At 36.4% G+C, this 21,320-nt stretch overlaps 1 protein-coding gene across 1 annotated transcript in view; it reads right to left on the reverse strand.

Moving 5' to 3' along the window:
- The window catches only part of LOC148953443 (uncharacterized), a gene marked incomplete at its 5' end in the record, with an annotated part of 221,137 nt that extends 200,352 nt beyond the window's left edge, over positions 1–20,785 (reverse strand). Inside the window, 2 exons of the mRNA XM_089087962.1 lie at positions 17,104–17,161; positions 19,318–20,785. Of these exons, the coding sequence (XP_088944088.1) occupies positions 17,104–17,161; positions 19,318–20,785 (1,526 nt within the window). The remainder of the gene's footprint in view (positions 1–17,103; positions 17,162–19,317) is intronic.
- Between the last annotated feature and the right edge of the window lie 535 nt (positions 20,786–21,320).

A 21,320-nucleotide genomic window follows, 5' to 3' on the forward strand; every position in this document is an offset into this window, starting at 1 on the left:
CAGAGAAAGACAAGCACTTTAGACATTCAAACGAACAAAGACAAATACTTGGACTTGCAAAAACCAACCCAGACATGTAAACAAATAGAATCAGACACACAAACAGAAAAAGACAGACACTTTAGACATTAAAACAAACAAAGACAAATTCTTGGACTTGAAAACAACAACCCAGACATGCCAACAAATAGAATCAGACACACAAACAGAGAAAGACAGACACTATAGACATTCAAACAAACAAAGACAAATTGTTGAACTTGCAAACACCAACCCAGACATGCAAACAAATAGAATCAAACACACAAACAGAGAAAGATAGACACTTTAGACATTCAAACCAACAAAGACAAATTCTTGGACTTGTAAACACTAAACCAGACATGAAAAAAAATAGAATCAGACACATAAACAGAGAAAGACAGACACTTTAGACATTCAAACCAATAAAAACAAATACTTGGACTTGCAAACACCAACCCAAAAATGCAAACAAATAGAATCAGACACACAAACAGAGAAAGACAGACACTTTAAACATTCAAACCAACAAAGACAAATTCTTGGTCTTGCAAACACCAACCCAAACATGCAAACAAATAGAATCAAACACCCAAACATAGAAAGACAAACACTTTAGACATTCAAACCATCAAAGACAAATTCTTGGAGTTGCAAACATCAACCTATACATGCAAACAAATAGAATCAGACACACAAACAGAGAAAGACGGAAACATTAGACATTCACACCAGCAAAGACAAATTCTTGGACTTGCAAACACAAATCAAGACATCCAAACAAATAGAATCAAACACACAAACAGAGAAAGACAGACACTTTAGACATTCAAACCAACAAAGACAAATTCTTGGACTTGCAAACACCAACCAAGACATGCAAACAAATAGATTCAGACATACAAACCGAGAAGGACAGTCACTTTAGACATTCAAAAAAACAAAGACAAATTCTTGTACTTGCAAACACCAACCCAGACATCCAAACAAATAGAATCAAACACACAAAGAGAGAAAGACAGACACTTTAGACATTCAAACCAACAAAGACAAATTCTTGGACTTGCAAACACCAACCAAGACATGAAAACAAATATATTCAGACATACAAACCGAGAAGGACAGGCACTTTAGACATTCAAAAAAACAAAGACAAATTCTTGGACTTGCAAACACCAACCCAGACATCCAAACAAATAGAATCAAACACACAAACAGAGAAAGACAGACACTTTAGACATTCAAACCAACAAAGACAAATTCTTGGACTTGCAAACACCAACCAAGACATGCAAACAAATATATTCAGACATACAAACCGAGAAGGACAGGCACTTTAGACATTCAAAAAAACAAAGACAAATTCTTGGACTTGCAAACATCATCCCAGACATGCAAACAAATAGAATCAAACACACAAACAGAGAAAGACAGACGCTTTAGACATTCAAACCAACAAAGACAAATATTTTAGCTTGCAAACACCAACCCAGAAATGCAAGCAAAGAGAATCAAACACACAAACAGAGAAAGACAGACACTTTAGACATTCAAACCAACAAAGACAAATTCTTGGAATTGCAAACACTAACCCAGACATGCAAACAAATAGAATCAGACACACAAACAGAGAAAAACAGACACTTTAGACATTCAAACCAATAAAGAAAAATGCGTGGACTTGAAAACACCAACCCAAAAATGCAAACAAATAGAATCAAACACACAAACAGAGAAAGACAGACACTTTAGACATTCAAACCAACAAAGACCAATACTTGGACATGCAAACACCAACCCAGACATGCAAACAAATAGAATCAAACACTCAAACAGAGAAAGACAGACACTTTAGACATTCAAACAAACAAAGACAAATTCTTGGACTTTCAAACATCAACCCAGACATGCAAACAAAGAAAGGCAGACACTTTAGACGTTCAAACAAACAAAGACAAATTCTTTAACTTGCAAACACCAACCCATACATGCAAACAAATATAATTAGACATACAAACAGAGAAAGACAAGCACTTTAGACATTCAAACGAACAAAGACAAATACTTGGACTTGCAAAAACCAACCCAGACATGTAAACAAATAGAAACAGACACACAAACAAATAGAGACAGACACTTTAGACATTCAAACCAACAAAGACAAATTCTTGGACTTGCAAACATCAACCCAGACATGCAAACAAATAGAATCAGACACACAAACAGAGAAAGACCGACACTCTAGACATTCAAACCAACAAAGACAAATACTTTGACTTGCAAACACCAACCCAGACATGCTAACAAGTAAAATCAAACACCTTAACAGAGAAAGAGAGACACTTTAGAGATTCAAATCAACAAAAACAAATTCTTGTATTTGCAAACAATAACCCTGACATGCCAACAAACAGAATAAGACACATAAACAGGGATCGACCGACACTTTAAACATACAAACCAAGAAAGAAAAATACTTGGACTTGCAAACATCAACCCAAAAATGCAAACAAATAGAATCAGACACACAAACAGAGAAAGACAGACACTTTAAACATTCAAACCAACAAAGACAAATTCTTGGTTTTGCAAACACCAACCCAAACATGCAAACAAATAGAATCAGACACACAAACAGAGAAAGACAGACACTTTAGACATTCAAACCAATAAAGACAAATTCTTGGACTTACAAACACCAGCCCAGACATGTAAACAAATAGAATCAAACACACAAACAGTGAAAGCCAGACACTTTAGACATTCAAACCAGCAAACACAATTTCTTGGACTGGCAAACACCAACCCAGACATGCAAACAAATAGAATCAAACACACAAAGAGAGAAAGACAGACACTTTAGACATTCAAAACAACAAAGACAAATTCTTGGGCTTGCAAACACCAACCAAGACATGCAAACAAATAGATTCAGACATACAAACCGAGAAGGACAGGCACTTTAGACATTCAAAAAAACAAAGACAAATTCTTGGACTTGCAAACACCAACCCAGACATCCAAACAAATAGAATCAAACACACAAAGAGAGAAAGACAGACACTTTAGACATTCAAACCAACAAAGACAAATTCTTGGACTTGCAAACACCAACCAAGACATGCAAACAAATAGATTCAGACATACAAACCGAGAATGACAGGCACTTTAGACATTCAAAAAAACAAAGACAAATTCTTGGACTTGCAAACACCAACCCAGACATCCAAACAAATAGAATCAAACACACAAACAGAGAAAGACAGACACTTTAGACATTCAAACCAACAAAGACAAATTCTTGGACTTGCAAACACCAACCAAGACATGCAAACAAATATATTCAGACATACAAACCGAGAAGGACAGACACTTTAGACATTCAAAAAACAAAGACAAATTCTTGGACTTGTAAACAACAACCCAGACATGCGAACAAATAGAATCAAACACACAAACAGAGAAGGACGGACACTTTAGGCATTCAAACCAACAAAGACAAATTCTTGGACTTGCAAACACCAACCCAGACATGCAAACAAATAGAATCAGACACACAAACAGAGAAAGACAGGCACTTTAGACATTCAAAGCAACAAAGGCAATTTCTTGGACTTGCAAACACCAACCCAGACATGCAAACAAATAGAATCAAACACACAAAAAGAGACAGACAGACACTTTAGACATTCAAATCAACAATGACAAATTCTTGGACTTGGAAACACCAACCCAGACATGCAAACAAATAGATTCAGAAATACAAACAAAGACAGACACTTTAGACATTCAAACCAACAAAGACAAATTCTTGGAGTTGTAAACACCAACTCAGACATGCCAACAAATAGAATCAGACACACAAACAGAGAAAGACAGACACTTTAGTCATTCAAAGCAACAAATACAAATACTTGGACTTGCAAACACCAACTCAAATATGTAAACACATAGAATCAGACACACAAACAGAGAAAGACAGACACTTTAGACATTCAAACCAACAAAAACAAATTCTTGGACTTGCAAACACCAACCCAGACATGCAAACAAATAGAATCAGACATACAAACAGAGAAAGACAGGCACTTTAGACATTCAAACCAACAAAGACAAATACTTGGATTTGCAAACACCAACCCAGACATGTAAACAAATAGAATCAGACACACAAACAGAGAAAGACAGACACTTTAGACATTCCAACCAACAAAGACAAATTCTTGAAATTGCAAACGACAATACAGATACTCAAACAAAGAGAATAAGACATTCAAACAGAGACAGACAAACACTATAAACATTGGAACTAACAAATAAAAATACTTGTAATAGGGAGCAACATCTCAGATAAACAAACAAATGGACTAACACAAATCAACCTAGAAAGACTTGAGCTTTAGACATTCAAACCAATAATGAAAAATACATGGACTTTCAAACACAAACTCAGACATACAAACAAATAGAATCAGACACACAAACAGAGAAAGACAGACACTTTAGACATTCAAACCAACGAAGAAAAATACTTGGACTTGCAAACATCAACCCAAAAATGCAAACAAATAGAATCAGACACAAAAACAGAGAAAGACAGACACTTTAGACATACAAGCGAACAAACAGAAATTCTTGGACTTACAAACACCAACCCGGAAATGCAAACATGAAAACTCAGACATACAAACAGACAAAGATAGTCACTTTATACATTCAAACCATGAAATACATATTCTCGGACTTGCAAACATCAATCCAGACATGTAAACAAATAAAAACAGACACCAAAACATAGAAAGACAAACACTTTAGACATTCAAACCATCAAATACAAATTCTTGGACTTGCAAACAGCAACCCAGACATGCAAACAAATAGAATCCGACACATAAACAGTGAAAGACAGACACTTTAGACATTCAAACCAACAAAGGCAAATTCTTGGACTTGCAAACACCAATCCCTGACATGCAAACAAATAGAACCAAACACACAAACAGAGAAAGACAGACACTTTAGACAGTCAAACCAACAAAGACAAACTCTTGGACTTGCAAACACCAGCCCAGACATGCAAACAAATAAATTCAGACATACAAACAGAGAAAGACAGACACTTTAGACATACAATCCAACAAAGACAAATTCTTGGACTTGCAAACATCAACCCAGACATAAAAACAAATAGAATCAAACACACAAATAGAGAACGACAGACATTTTAGACATTCAAACCGAAAAAGACAAATTCTTGGACTTGCAAACACCAACCCAGACATCCAAAAAAATAAAATCAAACACACAAACCGAGAAAGACAGACACTTTAGACATTCAAACCAACAAAAACAAATTCTTGAACTTGCAAATACTAACCCAGACATGCAAACAAATAGAATCAGACATACAAACGGATAAAGACAGGCACTTTAGACATTCAAAACAACAAAGACAAACTCTTGAACTTGCAAACACCAACCCATACATTCAAACAAATAGAATCAGACACACAAACAGAGAAAGACAGACACTTTAGACATTCAAACCAATAAAGACAAATTCTTGGACTTGAAACACCAGCCCAGTCATGCAAACATATAGATTCAGACATGCAAACAGAGAAAGAACGGCACTTTAGACATAAAAACCAACAAAGACAAATTCTTGAACTTGGAAACACCAACCCAGACATGCAAACATATTGATTAAAAAAAATTAAAAAAATGTGGGGCCCCGGGAGGCCTTTGGGGGCACGGGGGCCTTTAGGGGCCCGGTGGCCCTTTGGGGGGATGGGGCCCTTTGGGGTTGGGATAGGGGACCTCCCAACACTGTTCAAATGGAACTTGTGTATTATAACGACCACAGAGTTTCACCCCAAATCATCTTCTAAAATGTCTCAAACTGTTTCACCTAAATCATCTTCTAAAATGTCTCAAACGGTTTCGCCCAAATAATCCCCAAAAAGTAATTTCTGCGTGTTCCTTTTGTTTTGGCATCCCTGCACTGTCACTTTTGAAAATCCCAGGAAAAAATTCCCTCGTTAATCTCTTCATCTCTAAGATATTCCTAGCTACACTATTATAGTTTCGATAGAATATCAATTTATCACTCTGACCTAAAGATTGGAGAAGCCATATTTAAAAATAGAATATTAATTTATCTCTGTCACTAAAGACCAAAGAAGCCATATTTTAAAAGGGAATTTCTATCTCTTTAGAGTCCCGCATAATTCCTAGGAAACAAGTGATGTCATTTCTAATTCCGTTAGACTCGATCAATACATTCCCCCACCGATTATGTAATCAATTTCTCTGAAATCCACTTCCTCCTTGAGTCGACCAATACATCACTTCCCGTTACTCCGCATGTGCAAACTTCGCCCTGGAGTCATTACACCTAGATGAACCACAAATAAGTCGACCTTGAACCCATTAGACTTGATCGATAATCCTTCAATAAATTATTTTAGCTTGGCGTTAGAATCAATTGTAGATGGCAGCACATGTGTTCGTTTCATACCTCCTGATAGGTTCCTACTAGTGACCAAGTAAAATTTCCTGGGTGAAACAAAGCTTTAGATAGGGCATGGCTATGGCTTTATTAGATGGTTTAGATATATTAGAAAAAAAAGTATAAATACTGCATACACCGTCTCCTACTTTCAGGTAGCCTCAATTTAATGACGACGAAGCATGGGTTCATCATATGTGCTGTAGACTCGAATCTCATAAAGTCGGCGGTCTTGTGGGCCAGTGGAGGATCCAGGAGGGGTCGGGGCTTGGAGACCCTGGCCCCCCAAGATTTTTTCTGGCACCCTCATTCCCTATTTTTTCTTTATTTCTCTATTTTTTTTAAATAGATTTATCAATTTGGTCAATTATTGGCACCTTTGTCACATTGCCCCCCCTCCGATATTTCGCTTACTGGCACCCCAGTCACATTGACCCCCCAAGATTTTGCTCTAGATCCACCCTTGTTGTGAGCCAAACGGCATAAGCTGCTAATCAATGAAATTGAAGAATTGGTGTTATGGATAGAGTAGAAATCGAATTTGTTTTTAACGAAATCTCTTAATCTTTGGCCTTGTATGAAAGCCTTAGATGTTTAGCCTCAGAAAGAATTGCAATTATTTAATTACCGTTGAGAGTCTCCGGAATTACTCTACAAAGCAGTAAATAATTTTTTTGTATTTATACTTATAAAATAAAAGTTGCTAAAAAATGTTTAAGTAAATGTTAAGTAAAGTAAATGTTAAGTAAATGTTAAGTAAATGCCACATTGACCCCCCAAGATTTTGCTCTAGATCCACCCTTGTTGTGTGCCAAACGGCCTAAGCTGCTAAACAATGAAATTGAAGAATTGGTGTTATGAATAGAGTAGAAATCGAATTTGTTTTTAATGAAATCCCTTAATCTTTGGCCTTGTATGAAAGCCTTACATCCTCTACACTATACGATTGGGGCTCTGGCAAGGATTTAAAAAAAAGTGCTTCGGACAATCTTAGGTCCAGTGCGCGAACCCTTGGCGAGCAACTAAAACAAAATGGTAAAGGCTTAAAAAGGTCAAAAAACAATGCATCACTCATCAGTCTCCACTCATGTTGGACACGACATACATCATCCCTCCTGTCAAAGAAAGGAAGGAAAAAGCTAATACGTACTCTAAACAGAAGAAGTAGTTCCAAGAAGAGAATTGTTAGATCGAAACTAGATTTCTTCACTTAAAATGTCCTACCTGTCGCATAAGGATTCTCAACCTTTAATCACTGCCTCATTGAATCTATTCAATCCTGAAAATGTTGATTTGCGTGTCAAGCATGGATACTATGAAAAATTTTATCCTCAACAACCCCTCTCCGATAATTTCCGCTTTCAAATTTATTCCAATGAAGACTACTTTATGGACATGTCTTCAAAATTTATAGATTTACAAATGAAAGTCCGGAAATCCGATAATACAATGCCAATTCGGGGCGATGGAATATCCTATGAAAATTGTATATTACATAATCTATGTCGTCAAATCACTGTCTACATCAATGGGACGCTGGTGAGCACAAGCAACAATCTCTCAAATTATACAAGCTATATGCAATTTATGCTGATGAAACGCAATTCATACAAGGAATTCAGAGGCAACTCCAATGGATATGAATATATTACTAATACTGATAGTGCAGATGCACTTAAAAATGCTACAACTAGTGAATTACATCTAGTTGGAAATATACATCATGGAATATTTAATATACCCCAATGGTTGCCACCCAATGTTAAAGTGGAAATAAAATTAACACTAGCACCCTCCAATTTCATATTGAGAAAAGAACTTGCTGCCAATCCTGATGTAAGCCTCTCCCTCAACTCGGCAATACTTAATGTACGCAAACAACAGGTCATGAATTCTGTTGCTTTGGCAGGGGAAAAACTGAGAGCCAATGGAAATAATATTAAACTACTTGTTCCTCATAAAATCACCAATCAACATCATATTGACATAGGGTCACTCACCTTCACCAATTCATCCTTTATCAATGGCGAAATTCCATCAACACTCATTTTGGCATTTGTAAAGAGCACCAGTGAAATATGATCGTGGACTGAATGCCCACATAAATTCGAGATGTTTGGACTTTCATCTCTTGTATGCAAAGTAAACGGTTTCCCACTCTAAAATCTATCTTTTGATAAATCTTATAGAACATTGTATGAGTTGACCATGCAAACCCTAGATCATGACTCTCAACTATTTGAAAATGATATAACCGAAGAAATGTTTGCTAAAACACATGGTATCATTGTTCTGGATTTGTCTGGCACACAGGATATGAGCATAGTACGTACGGGGAGTGTGCGTTTAGATTGTAAATTTGCCGATCCATTGGCTGAGAGTATTGCACTAATCTCGCTAAATCAATATGAAACCTATTGGGAAATCACTCCCGAAGGCAATGTTCTACTAGACTTGGCGCCATGAACACCAGTCAAATAATCAATGTATTTAATATGGACCCCTACATGTCCCAGTACAAATTCTATTGTCTACCCTCGGACTTTCTAAGAAAAATTCAAAGTGTCAACAATACCTTGATTATTTTTAATAGCAGTCCGTCGACTGTGCTGACGGGTCATTGGCTGTGCATCTTTCAAACAATGAAGACGATTGAAGTTTTTGATCCTCTTGGTCTACCCTATACATTCTACACACCCCACATCAGCAACTATATTGAGAGCAGTGGGAAAACTATTATTCAAAATCGGAAGAGGGTGCAGGATCTAACGACTAAAAGCTGTGGCTTCCATGCACTACTATATTTTGTGTTCCGATGTCGCGGTTATACTTACAAGTAGTTTCTCCACATTTATGGTGACAATCCTCGTCTGAACGATTTTCTAGTGGAAAATATCCTCTCGGACATGTACAGTATTGACTCAAGTGCCCAACAACTAAAGCGCATCCTAAGTTTTTGGGAATTTGTTTATTAATAAAATGCATATATATAAAACAGTGTCTTTAAATATTATCTTTAAATTTCTTCTTCTTCGGTGTATAGGCAACGTTCGTGAACCACCAATGCTGGTAAATCATTTGGATTCACTGTATATTGATCTTGATTGACTGCAAAGTCAGGGTCACATTTTCTACAGTACAATGTAACTTCACTCTTGTCATATCTCTTTGTATAGTCAATATACTATTTGCGTTCATATTATAAAATTCACCAGTTTCAATCTGTCTATTTGAAGCAATATCACATACAGTGTTTTCAAATGGTGAATCACATTCGGTAACTGCCAAATAAAAATCACTTGGTTTATAGTCATAGTAGGCAGTGTCGTCACAACGATGACGTAGAAACTAAATTGTCTTGTTAACCCAACAGTTGAATTGTAGACCAGATTCTTCTTTCCAGAATAATTTAAATCTACGACGATACCAATCTCGTAGAAATAAACTAAAATCAAGTTTGGGATTCTTTCCAATCATAGCGGGGTAAGTATTCTCCCACTGATCACATTTATCTTAGTGACAATTGGAGCACAGGTGTCCTCTAGGATGAGAGTCACACACCTCCTCAAGACATGAATTACATCCTTTAATTTGTACTGCATAGCCTCTATGTAATTTACAAGGATTACATAATTTGCACTTTTCACTATAGTCATCAATAATTGTACAATTCTCACATTGAGTCCAACTGCCAAGAGTGTACATGCACAATGGACATGTATAGAACATTTTTTCGGTTTTCCAATGTCACTTGACTCACTCACAGCTAAAAAGAAACTGATCGTTCCTGCTGACGGATAAATTCAGTGCGGGGAATAGGGTGAAGAGTAACTCTGTAACGACATTTCTTTCGAATGAGGAGCCATCTACACAGAACTTCTCTGCAATATTTTCAAAAGATTATGCACAATAATATTCTGCATTATTTCATTTTATATCTAGAAACAATCAGAACATGCATTCTAGTTACAGCTCAAAAGGTGCATACACTTGTTCAAATGTGGAGACCCAGTCTTAGTAATATTTACAAGTGTTCCATGCCGAGAGAATATCCTGCGTTGAAGAGATAACTCGAGAAAATCACCATCCAAAATCAAATGTTTTTTCATAAACACTAGATTTGATCTAATTCTCTCTTTCTCAAATTTATTCATTTTTCAATCCTTTCACTCTTACTGCTGACTCTAGACTGACACTGATTCGTTAGCCCCATAACCAGAAAAGAAAGGGAACATTTTCGATTTCGAAGCAATTTTATTGAATAATTACAGCAACAACAAAAATACTAAGCATGTACAATTAGCGATACAGTTTATTGTCTTCCATATGTTTTACCATCGCACTTAAAACCCAATGGAGTCTATTCACGTGTACTATATCAACTTTTGCAGCGAAACATAATTGATCCTCCATTTTAAATTTGCTCAAGGATATCACATATCTTGCATATACTTCATCCCATTCCAGACAAAGTCGTGATCCTCTCGTGATTTCCACCGCAATGTTAGGTGCTCTTGTATTATTACCATCAACTCCACTATCAACTTCTAATAGGGTAAACATTCCACTCATCATCAACACACAAATATATATCCAAATGAGTAAAGTCAAAACTGTTCTTACTCCTTTAAATTCTATTCACAGACTAATAAAACTATAGCAAAAATCCTTTCCTCATATTCCCTCCGCCGCTAATATGTAACCAGCCCTCTGATTGGCTGAGAAGGGGGATGTAACCGACTCGCTGATTGGCTGTGAAGGAAACACGTGATCTAACTGTTTCCTATTTCTGAACACCTTGACATTCGCCTAGAGCATGCACTTTCCCAAAACAACAACAACATCAAATAATGTTTCCTATTTCTGGACACCTTGACATTCGCCTCGAGCGTGCACTTACAACAACAACAACAAATAAATCGACCTTTGGAAATTTAGGTCATTGACCCCATTAACCACGTGTTCTCCCTAGGGACTCTATGCCCAAATTTGGTGTACTGACAGAGTTAGACTAAATTGTAGATGGCAGCAGGGTAGCCCGTCACGAGTAGCACCTCCCTTTCTACTTATATATATATATATATATATATATATATATATATATATATATATATATATATATATATATATATATATATATATATATATATATATATATATATATATATATATATATATATATATATATATATATATATATATATACATTTTTTTGACAAGATATAGTTAATTTTCGTTCGTCCTTGTGCTCCCTAACATCTGTGTTTAGCCCGTTCGAGTGCCAGACGGAGGCAAGAAAACCACCAATAATGTACTACAATGGGGAAGTGTCCATAAAAGAAAAAAGAGCTAAAAAGAGCTTTATCGTCCAAAAAAATCACATAACAACAATCTAAACCCAGGAAAATTATCTAATAACTTAAAATTAAAAAAAAAACATCTAATAATTTAATTTATCTAATAATAACAGAGCAAAGGCGTGTCGTTTACTAGGCTTTAATTTCTTCGAGGGCTTCAAATTTCAAAATTACGATCTATTAATGTTTGCAGTCACGGTTTAGGCTAGAAGAAGTCAGGAACTGTCAACCCTGACGCAAGTATCAGGCCATGCAGCAGCACTTCCTTTCCAAGGATAAGGATAAATGGGATCTTATGACAACTGGACTTCTAGAGGGGGGGGAATGGTCTTATTACTAAGCAGAAGCCGTAAGCTATCTCACAACACTGGGACAACTCCAGCCTTAATCAACCCCCCCCCTTCTTCTATCCTCGACAAGGCATTTGACAGGGAGAAAGCCCGGAAAGTCAGAAAACCTGGTAATAACATTGACGATAATAAAGACAGCTATTTATAGCATGGATAATATTTATCAACAGTGTTATTAGACAGTATGAATATAACTAATAAATAATATAAACATTAAAATATTATGGAGAAAAGTTTAGAGAAATAATAATAAGTATAACATTTAAAGTAAAAAATAAATATAAATATACAGAGGGATAAAATAAGACAATAAACAATATTGCAAACAATAGTGATGAACAACAATAAATAATATGGATGATAAGTAATAATATAGAATATAAGACAAGGGAAACCAATGACTTGCTGGCGCTCCACAGTATGAGCTAAATCCAAAATATTGTATTTTGCCGCTAATATGTTGCAGGAAACTGATCAAAAACAAAGTTCAACCATAAATTTACGTGACTGACCGACAGTACCTCAGGAAACAATGGTCCTGTTAATCATAGACAGCGCAATAATGTATCGAAGGAGTTGCCTTAGAAACTTCGTAAAGTGCTCATTCAATTGTAAATTGAAAGGGCTAGTGCCCTTTTCAGTAGCCGAAAGTGATTGGAGGGTAACGACCCCGCTCCTGCAACCATCATTTCCCTAAGCACATTCAATGAAAATTTTGAGTCCGGAAATTATTTCTTTGACGATGACAACCCCCCCCCCCCTCCCAGCCCTCAGGGCAAGGGTTGTAAGTTATGCCCTGGAGGCATATAAGGTTTTTATAGAAAGGGTGGACGTATAAACTTAGGAGGGGCTTATTGGATTGGTAGTCAATAATTCAAGTGCCTTTATTAAGATTCAAAGTGATCGGAAGGCAAATACCCCCTCCCCCGCACACCTTGAGATTTCCCGAAATTCATCTAATAGAAGTTTTTTGACAGCAATTTTATTCAAAATAGTCTAAATATCATATAAAAAGACTTTTGGGGTTGGAAAACACCCCGGAGCCTGGGGTCAAGGGTTGTAAGCTACTCCAGGTGGCATTTAAGGTTTGTATGGAAGGGATAGTGGTATAAACCTTATAGAGAGCTAATTCGGTTGAAAATTGGAAGTTCTAGTTCCCTTTTAAGAGTCAGAAGTGATGGAGGATAACTAGCCCCCCCCCCAGTAGCCCCTCTTTTTACCATACGCAGCTGATGGTAACAATCATAAACGCATATGATGGTGGTAAAAGACAATATTTACATCATAATACTGCAACTCCTACAACTACTACTACTGCAACCATTTTTATTATTGCTACTACTAAAGCTGCTACTAAAGCCGAGATTACTATTATTAAGTCTGCTCCTACTGCTACAAAGGCTACTACTATAAATACTGTTGTTACTACTACCGCTAATAAACCTAAGGATGTTAAGTCGAAAATTTTGGGCAATATTGGAATTGTACCTAAATAGATAGAAACACGCTATGCCCGCATATGTTGTCAAGAGGACGTGTCAGCAATGCTTTAGGACCGGTTAATGGTATTAAATTGAAAACTTCCTAACTTCATATGGATGCAAGTGCTAAAACTGCATATAAGCAAAATCATAGGCAGCGCTGCACTATAATAGCTAGTATTATAATTGATATTTTAAAGAAGCTAATTTGATTGGAAATTAAAAGTTCTAGTACCCTTTCTTAGAGTCAAAAGTGATTAGAAGGCAATCAGCCCTAACCTTTAGCTCATAATTTTCCAACCACTTCAAAACAAAACAACTATAAGGATGCAAGTGCTAAAACTTCATATAGGCAAAATCAAAGGCAGCGCTGCTCTATGATAGCTAGTAATATAATTTATATTTTAAAGAAGCTAATTTGATTGGAAATTAAAAATTATAGTACCCTTTCTTGGAGTCAAAAGTGATTGGAAAGTAATCAGCCCTATTCTTTAGCTCATAATTTTCCAAAAATTTCAAAATTTTAAGATAGTCATTTTGTTAAACATAGCTGAACGGTCTTGTAACTGCATCTCTAGGGCTATTGCGTAGGTATTAAATTGAAAATTTCATTGTGTCTTTAAGGGAATGTTGAAAACAACAAACAAAGGTGCTATGTACATATACTGCTATTAATGCTACTACTCCTAGTACAACTTCTGCTACTACACAAGCTAAGGGTATCAAGGTGAGGCTTTCAAGGAATATTTTGGGGGATGTTGAATTAAATCAAAACAAACTATGATCATGTAGATTATCAAAAAGGTGACAATGCAATATCACAATAACAGCTTACATTATATTATCTTAAGAGCGACCCGGCTCAATAGTAACCGAAACTCTAAAAAACGTTATTTTGATACCAATAGATACATCAAACGAATCAGATTTTAATGCTGATTTCAAATATAATGAGAAAATTTGGCTGATTTTCGGAAAAAGGGAGAAAGATTCCCTAAAAAATATATAACCTTAATGAAAGTCACACCATCAGATTCAGCGTATCAGGGAACCTTACTATAGAGGTTTTCAAGCTCCTGTTTGCAAAAATGTGGAATTTTGTATTTTTTGCCAGAAGAAAGATCACGGATGCAAGCCTACGTACAGCTGACTATTTGTATCAATATTTTTTCTTTATGTATCCATACTTTTTATCATTTTCTTGGCTGTTATTCCAATATTGTGCTAATTTTGCTGGCTTTTTCTAAGTTTCCTTGTAGTTTTATACCATTGTTGTTTTCTTTTTTACCTGTTTTTACGTTGGGTGGGATTGCTGTATTTTGGATTAAAGACCATTATTTATGATTAAGATGCAATTAAGCAAGATTAAGCTAAGAGCTTAATTTAAGAGAAAGACAGTCTAAGAGCAGTGAATTAAAGAGTGCATTACTCAATTTTTATAGTGATATAGAAAGTCAAAGAGGCACTTCGGGTCGTAGAATCGAACAAAATTTACTTTGTAGTGTATTTATTCATTCCAAACTGTTTGGCTTCAGTTATACTTTTATACTACTTCTACGGTTACTGTAATTAATGACACTAAGGGCCTTAATTTGAAACGTGTAGGGGGAGCTTCAATTAAACAAAAAAACTATTTGCATGCAAATATTAAAAGAACATATAAGCAAAATCATAGGCAGCGCTGCTCTGTCATAGCTAGTAATATTATTGATATGTTAAAGAAGCTAATTAGATTGGAAATTTAAAGTTCTATTGCCTTTTCTAAGAGGCAAGAGTGATTGGAGGGCAATCAGCCCTTCTCTTTTTCTCATAATTTTCCAAACACTTAAAAATTTTAAGATTGTCATTTTGTTCAGCATAGCTGAACGGTCTTCTAGCTGTATCTCTAGGACTATTGCGTAGATCAACTCCCCACAGTTTTGAAATTAGCCCAATATGTTATGTTCAGCATTTCGGAGCTACTTCTATTATTGCTTCTGCTCATAAAATTGAACTAAATCAAAAGAGTGTAAGTGTATCCAAGCTGTCAAAGAGCATGCATAGAATTTTTCGTGAATGGCATTAAATTTTATTTGGCAGGTCAACTAGAGGTGGTATAAAACTAAGTTATACACTGCTATTTGTTTCCATATTTTTAAAAGAGTATATGTTGTTAAAAGTTGTTGAAAAAGATTCTCCAGCATCCATATATCATGCCAAACATAAATTCTTAAAGAAAAGGTTAAAACTAGTATTTTTTTTTCTGAAAAAAACTATGTCAAAATAAAACGAACAGAAATGAATTAAAAAACTTGTTCCTCAAAAAAAGTTTTTCAAGGAAAAGTAAAGAACTCGATGAAACCAAAAACAAGAAAAAATGAAATCACATAATCTACCATGCGTAAAACTACCACTTTTCAGCCTCAATAATTAAATGAAACCCAAAAAGAACATAAATTACAATAAATAACCGAGTCAAATTCAAAACGAGCAGAAATCAACATGAGTAGGGCTCAAAACCAGTATGCCTTCTCAAAGTCAGAAAAAATGTTGCACTTTTCTGAGAATTTTTTGTTTAATGTTTTCACTTTTATAACTTTAATAAATCAAATATTATTAACATTTTAAGGAATAGATATCAGTATATGTACATTAAACTGACAATGCACATTCATTTGTATTTTTTTGCAGTAAATTAAAAATTATGTTCTGGCCTTGGGAAGGTATTTGGGTTTTGAGCCCTACTCATGTTAATTCCTGCTCGTTATTACTCTGAGTAGGTTATTTATTGTAATTTCTGATCGTGTTGGGTTTCACTTATTTATCGATGCTGATTTGTGGTTAGTTCATTTGCTGCTACATTATTTATGATATTAACACAAATAAAAATAACATTGCTCAAAATAAAATTGTTCTTATTAAAGAACAAATGACACTCTTGCCTTTAGAACGTCTAGGAGGGTGGTCGCCGAATTCCTAATTGTGGTAATATCTGTTCGTTTCAAGGTTTGAAAGGAACATTATTCATTTTAGTTTCTGTTGTTTAAACATATTCAGCCTATTCAGCCTTGGGAGAATCACCTATTCAGAAGAATCACCTAATCACCTATTCAGCCTTGGGAGAATCTTTTAATTTTATGTTTGATGTGATTGTTCACTGTAATTTCTGTTCGTGTTGGGAATTATCACTTTGGTCTAAGGAATATATATTAGTTTTAAATTGGAATAAATTCATGACCTTAGTTCTACTCCTATTAACATCATGGAACTTTACTATTCTTTGAAAAATCTCTTCTTTGATTTTTTTTAAGTATCCTTCAGTAGACGTTAAAAGCAAAATAAAGATAAAACAAAAGCAAAGTTTTAAATATAAAATAAGTCTTACATTGACTTATTATACTTACATTGAAATTGAGTTCAACTGAATGACAACCTTTCCAGCGTATGGGTCATTTTTTGGATCTAAAATTTGAAAAAATGTCTGAGTTTTTTAAAATGCTATTGACATTCTATTGACAAATTTATCATTTTAACTTTTAGAAGATTCTGATTTTTTCTCAGACTAATCGATGATTAGTATTATTTTTTCAATTACTTATTATTTTAATGGAACAGTTAATTTCCCAACATTAAGGTTGGGAGAAATTGTGTAGTCTCTTATGTTTCTTTCAAAATACGTAGGAAAAGGCGACTCTTAATGAAACACACACACACAAAAAAGGATTTTCAAGATCTAAGGGTTGTCATGAAAATATAAGGGTAGGGACAGGAAGTACCCTCCATCCCTAAATATCAGATATTATTAGAGTGTGTTTTCTTACTGACTATGTGTGACATACATGATTTGAACAATTTTCAAATTAATAATTATAATTCTGCTGAAATACTTTAAGCAGATTTTTCCGTATCATTTTTGTCAATTACTCTTTGTTCAAATATATTTGATCAGCCAAGACATAAATTCCAATCACAAAATTTAAGAACACGTTTTTGTTTAGGATAAAGTAAGTTTCTGGTCCATACTGCCAAAGTGTCTAAATTCATATTAAAACAGCTACCCAACTATTGATGATTGTAAGTGCACATATTAATTCTAATTAATCTACACGGGGCTCATGTAGAGCCATTTTAGCGATTATATTCGATAGGGTTAAAAATAATATAAATTATGGAGGGTACCTCAGCAAAAGTGAAGCTCATACTCCACTTTTAATGTAAAAAAAACCTGTGCAGATTAGGACTTACGACTTATTACTGACCCAGAGAAAACCTCAAACTTAAAATCTCCCTCGGATTCCGAATTCCTCACAGAGATTCTCCCTGAGATACTCAATTACCTCCTCAAGCTGCACAGCTCGTTGCACATCCCATATCTCTTATATATATTATAGATAAGAGATACTCTTATCTATAACTTTAAGAGATCTCTTATCTATATTATTGATGAGAGATACTCGTACAACTGAACGAGTATCTCTTATATATACTCTGAAAACCTCTGGACATCTTATCTCATAAGATATTCTCGTCAAAATAGGAGTCACATTCTGCAGAATAAAAAAAATATGAAGAAAATCCCAGAGCTTGAACTAAGGCTAGGAAAAATATATATAGACACAGTAAACTGGATAATAAACAATTATTTTCCACGTACGAAAACTAACTAAATCGAATAATGTGACGATCCTATTCTCTTTTTTACAAGGTGTGTCTCCCCTACGGTGTTCTGACCAAATGGAGACCACAGTTGCCTAGCAATAGAGAATCATCACAGACCATAATTCGAAAGGGCAAGACCTCAGTAAGGTAATTATGACTAGACAAACAACTATTAGCTGAGGGAACTGACCATCTATTCTTACTTTTCCAAAAAAATTTCTACCTTCTATCAGTCACAACTAAAGGCTTTAGAAAGTGGAAAGGACACATATTAAATTCTTTCTTAGGCTTTCTGAATCCAATCCAATCTTCAACTCCAGCCGACAATTCTAAAACACGTTTTAATCCATCCAATTTTTTTCACCTCGTGCATCTCTTGTTTGTCAACAAGAAGACAGATGCCTCCTCATCTCCCTGGATATTTCCTGGTTTCTCGTAGTTTCGAGCTAAAAAACTAATTTTCGCGAAATTTTCTTTTCCTTCAGCACTAACTGAATAAATAAAAATGTATCTCTTTTTGATTTTCTGTTTTCTCTTCTACCTTTTCTGGATTTGTCAGTAAATGGAGACAAATAATGATCAGTTTAGAATTAAACTGTAATGTCTATAATCTCTGACTGAATTTTAAAATTTTACTTATATTTCGAAGCTCTTTTCTCTATTTTTATTCTCTTTTCTAATTTTTCTGAAGAAATAAAACATTGTTATTGGGTGGGATTGAATTCTTAGACTCGTTGTTCTCCAACTTATTAGAACAAGATATAAAACATCTCTATTCCTCTGGTGACTACTTTGAAATTATTTTTTCCTGATTTTCTCCAAATGAACTTTAAAAGTCTTAAAATATGTTACAAATGAAAAGAAAAACACAGATAAAACACTCAAATAGAACGAACTGATAAAAAATAAAACAAAAATGTCCTTTATTGTATCCCAAACCTTAATTACACTATTCTTACCTATATTGCAAACAGCCACACCATCTTCAATTACTTCAACTGCAGGAAACTCACAAATACATTTGTAACCAGAGTTTGTAGGAATACATTTCTTGTTTTTTAAAGAACAATCATTGTTAAAACAAGGATTTGTGGTGATGATGGGCTGATTTGTAGTATTGGTGATAGTGGGAGGCTGACTTGTGGGAATAGAAGGCGGAGCTGTTGTGCTGGGAGGTGGAGTCGTGGAGATGATAGGCTGAGTTGTGGTGATAATAGGCTGATTTGTAGTATTAGTGATAATTGGAGGCTGACTTGTGGGAATAGGAGGCAGAGCTGTTGTGTTGGGGGTCAGGGTTGTGGAGATAATAGGCTGGTTTGTGGTGATGATAGGCAAGGCTGTGGTGATGATAGGAGGCCGAGCTGTTGTGTTGGGGGGCAGGGTTGTGGAGATTATAGGCTGGGTTGTGGTGATTATAGGCTGATTTGTCGTATAGGTGATAGTGGGAGGCTGACTTGTGGGAATAGGAGGCTGAGCTGTTGTGTAGGGGGGCAGAGATGTGGTGATGATAGGCACGGTTGTGGTGATGATAGGAGGCCGAGCTGTTGTGTTGGGGGGCAGGGTTGTGGAGATAATAGGCTGGTTTGTGGTGATTATAGGCTGATTTGTAGTATTGGTGATAGTGGGAGGCTGACTTGTGGGAATAGGAGGCTGAGCTGTTGTGTTGGGGGGCAGGGTTGTGGAGATGATAGGCTGGTTTGTGGTGATGATAGGTTTAATTGTGGTGATGATAGGCTGATTTGTAGTATTGGTGTTAGTGGGAGGCTGACTTGTAGGAATAGGAGGCTGAGCTGTTGTGTAGGGGGGCAGAGATGTGGTGATGATAGGCACGGCTGTGGTGATGATAGGAGGCCGAGCAGTTGTGTTGGGGGGCATTGTTGTGGAGATTTTAGGCTGGTTTGTGGTGATTATAGGCTGATTTGTGGGAGGGGTGATACTGGGAGGCTGACTTGTGGGAAGAGGAGGCTGAGCTGTTGTGTTGGGGGGCAGGGTTGTGGAGATGATAGGCTCGTTTGTGGTGATTATAGGCTGATTTGTGGGAGGGGTGATAGTGGGAGGCCGACTTGTGGGAATAGGAGGCTGAGCTGTTGTGTTGGGGGGCAGGGTTGTGGAGATGATAGGCTGGTTTGTGGTGATTATAGGCTGATTTGTGGGAGGGGTGATAGTGGGAGGATGACTTGTGGGAATAGGAGGCTGAGCTGTTGTGTTGGGGGGCAGGGTTGTGGAGATGATAGGCTGGTTTGTGGTGATTATAGGCTGATTTGTGGGAGGGGTGATAGTGGGAGGCTGACTTGTGGGAATAGAAGGCTGAGCTGTTGTGTTGGGGTGCAGGGTTGTGGAGATGATAGGCTGTTTTGTGGTGAATATAGGCTGATTGGTGGGAGGGGTGACAGTGGGAGGCTGACTTGTGGGATTAGGAGGCTGAGCTGTTGTGTTTGGTGGCAGGGTTGTGGAGATAATAGGCTGGTTTGTGGTGATTATAGGCTGATTTGTTGTATTGGTGATAGTGGGAGGCTGACTTGTGGGAATAGGAGGCTGAGCTGTTGTGTTGGGGGGCAGGGTTGTGGAGATGATAGGCTGGTTTGTGGTGATGATAGGCTGATTTGTGTGAGGGGTGATAGTGGGAGGCTGACTTGTGGAAATAGGAGGCTGAGCTGTTGTGTTGGGGGGCAGGGTTGTGGAGATGATAGGCTGGTTTGTGGTGATTATAGGCTGATTTGTGGGAGGGGTGATAGTGGGAGGCTGACTTGTGGGAATAGGAGGCTGAGCTGTTGTGTTGGGGGGCAGGGTTGTGGAGATGATAGGCTGGTTTGTGGTGATTATAGGCTGATTTGTGGGAGGGGTGATAGTGATAGGCTGACTTGTGGGAATAGGAGGCTGAGCTGTTGTGTTGGGGGGCAGGGTTGTGGAGATGATAGGCTGGTTTGTGGTGATTATAGGCTGATTTGTGGGAGGGGTGATA

This window comes from Artemia sp. Qi Xiang Cuo, chromosome 4, assembly GCF_049724085.1.
Source record: "Artemia sp. Qi Xiang Cuo chromosome 4, ASM4972408v1, whole genome shotgun sequence".
Taxonomy (NCBI): Eukaryota; Metazoa; Arthropoda; class Branchiopoda; order Anostraca; family Artemiidae; genus Artemia; species Artemia sp. Qi Xiang Cuo.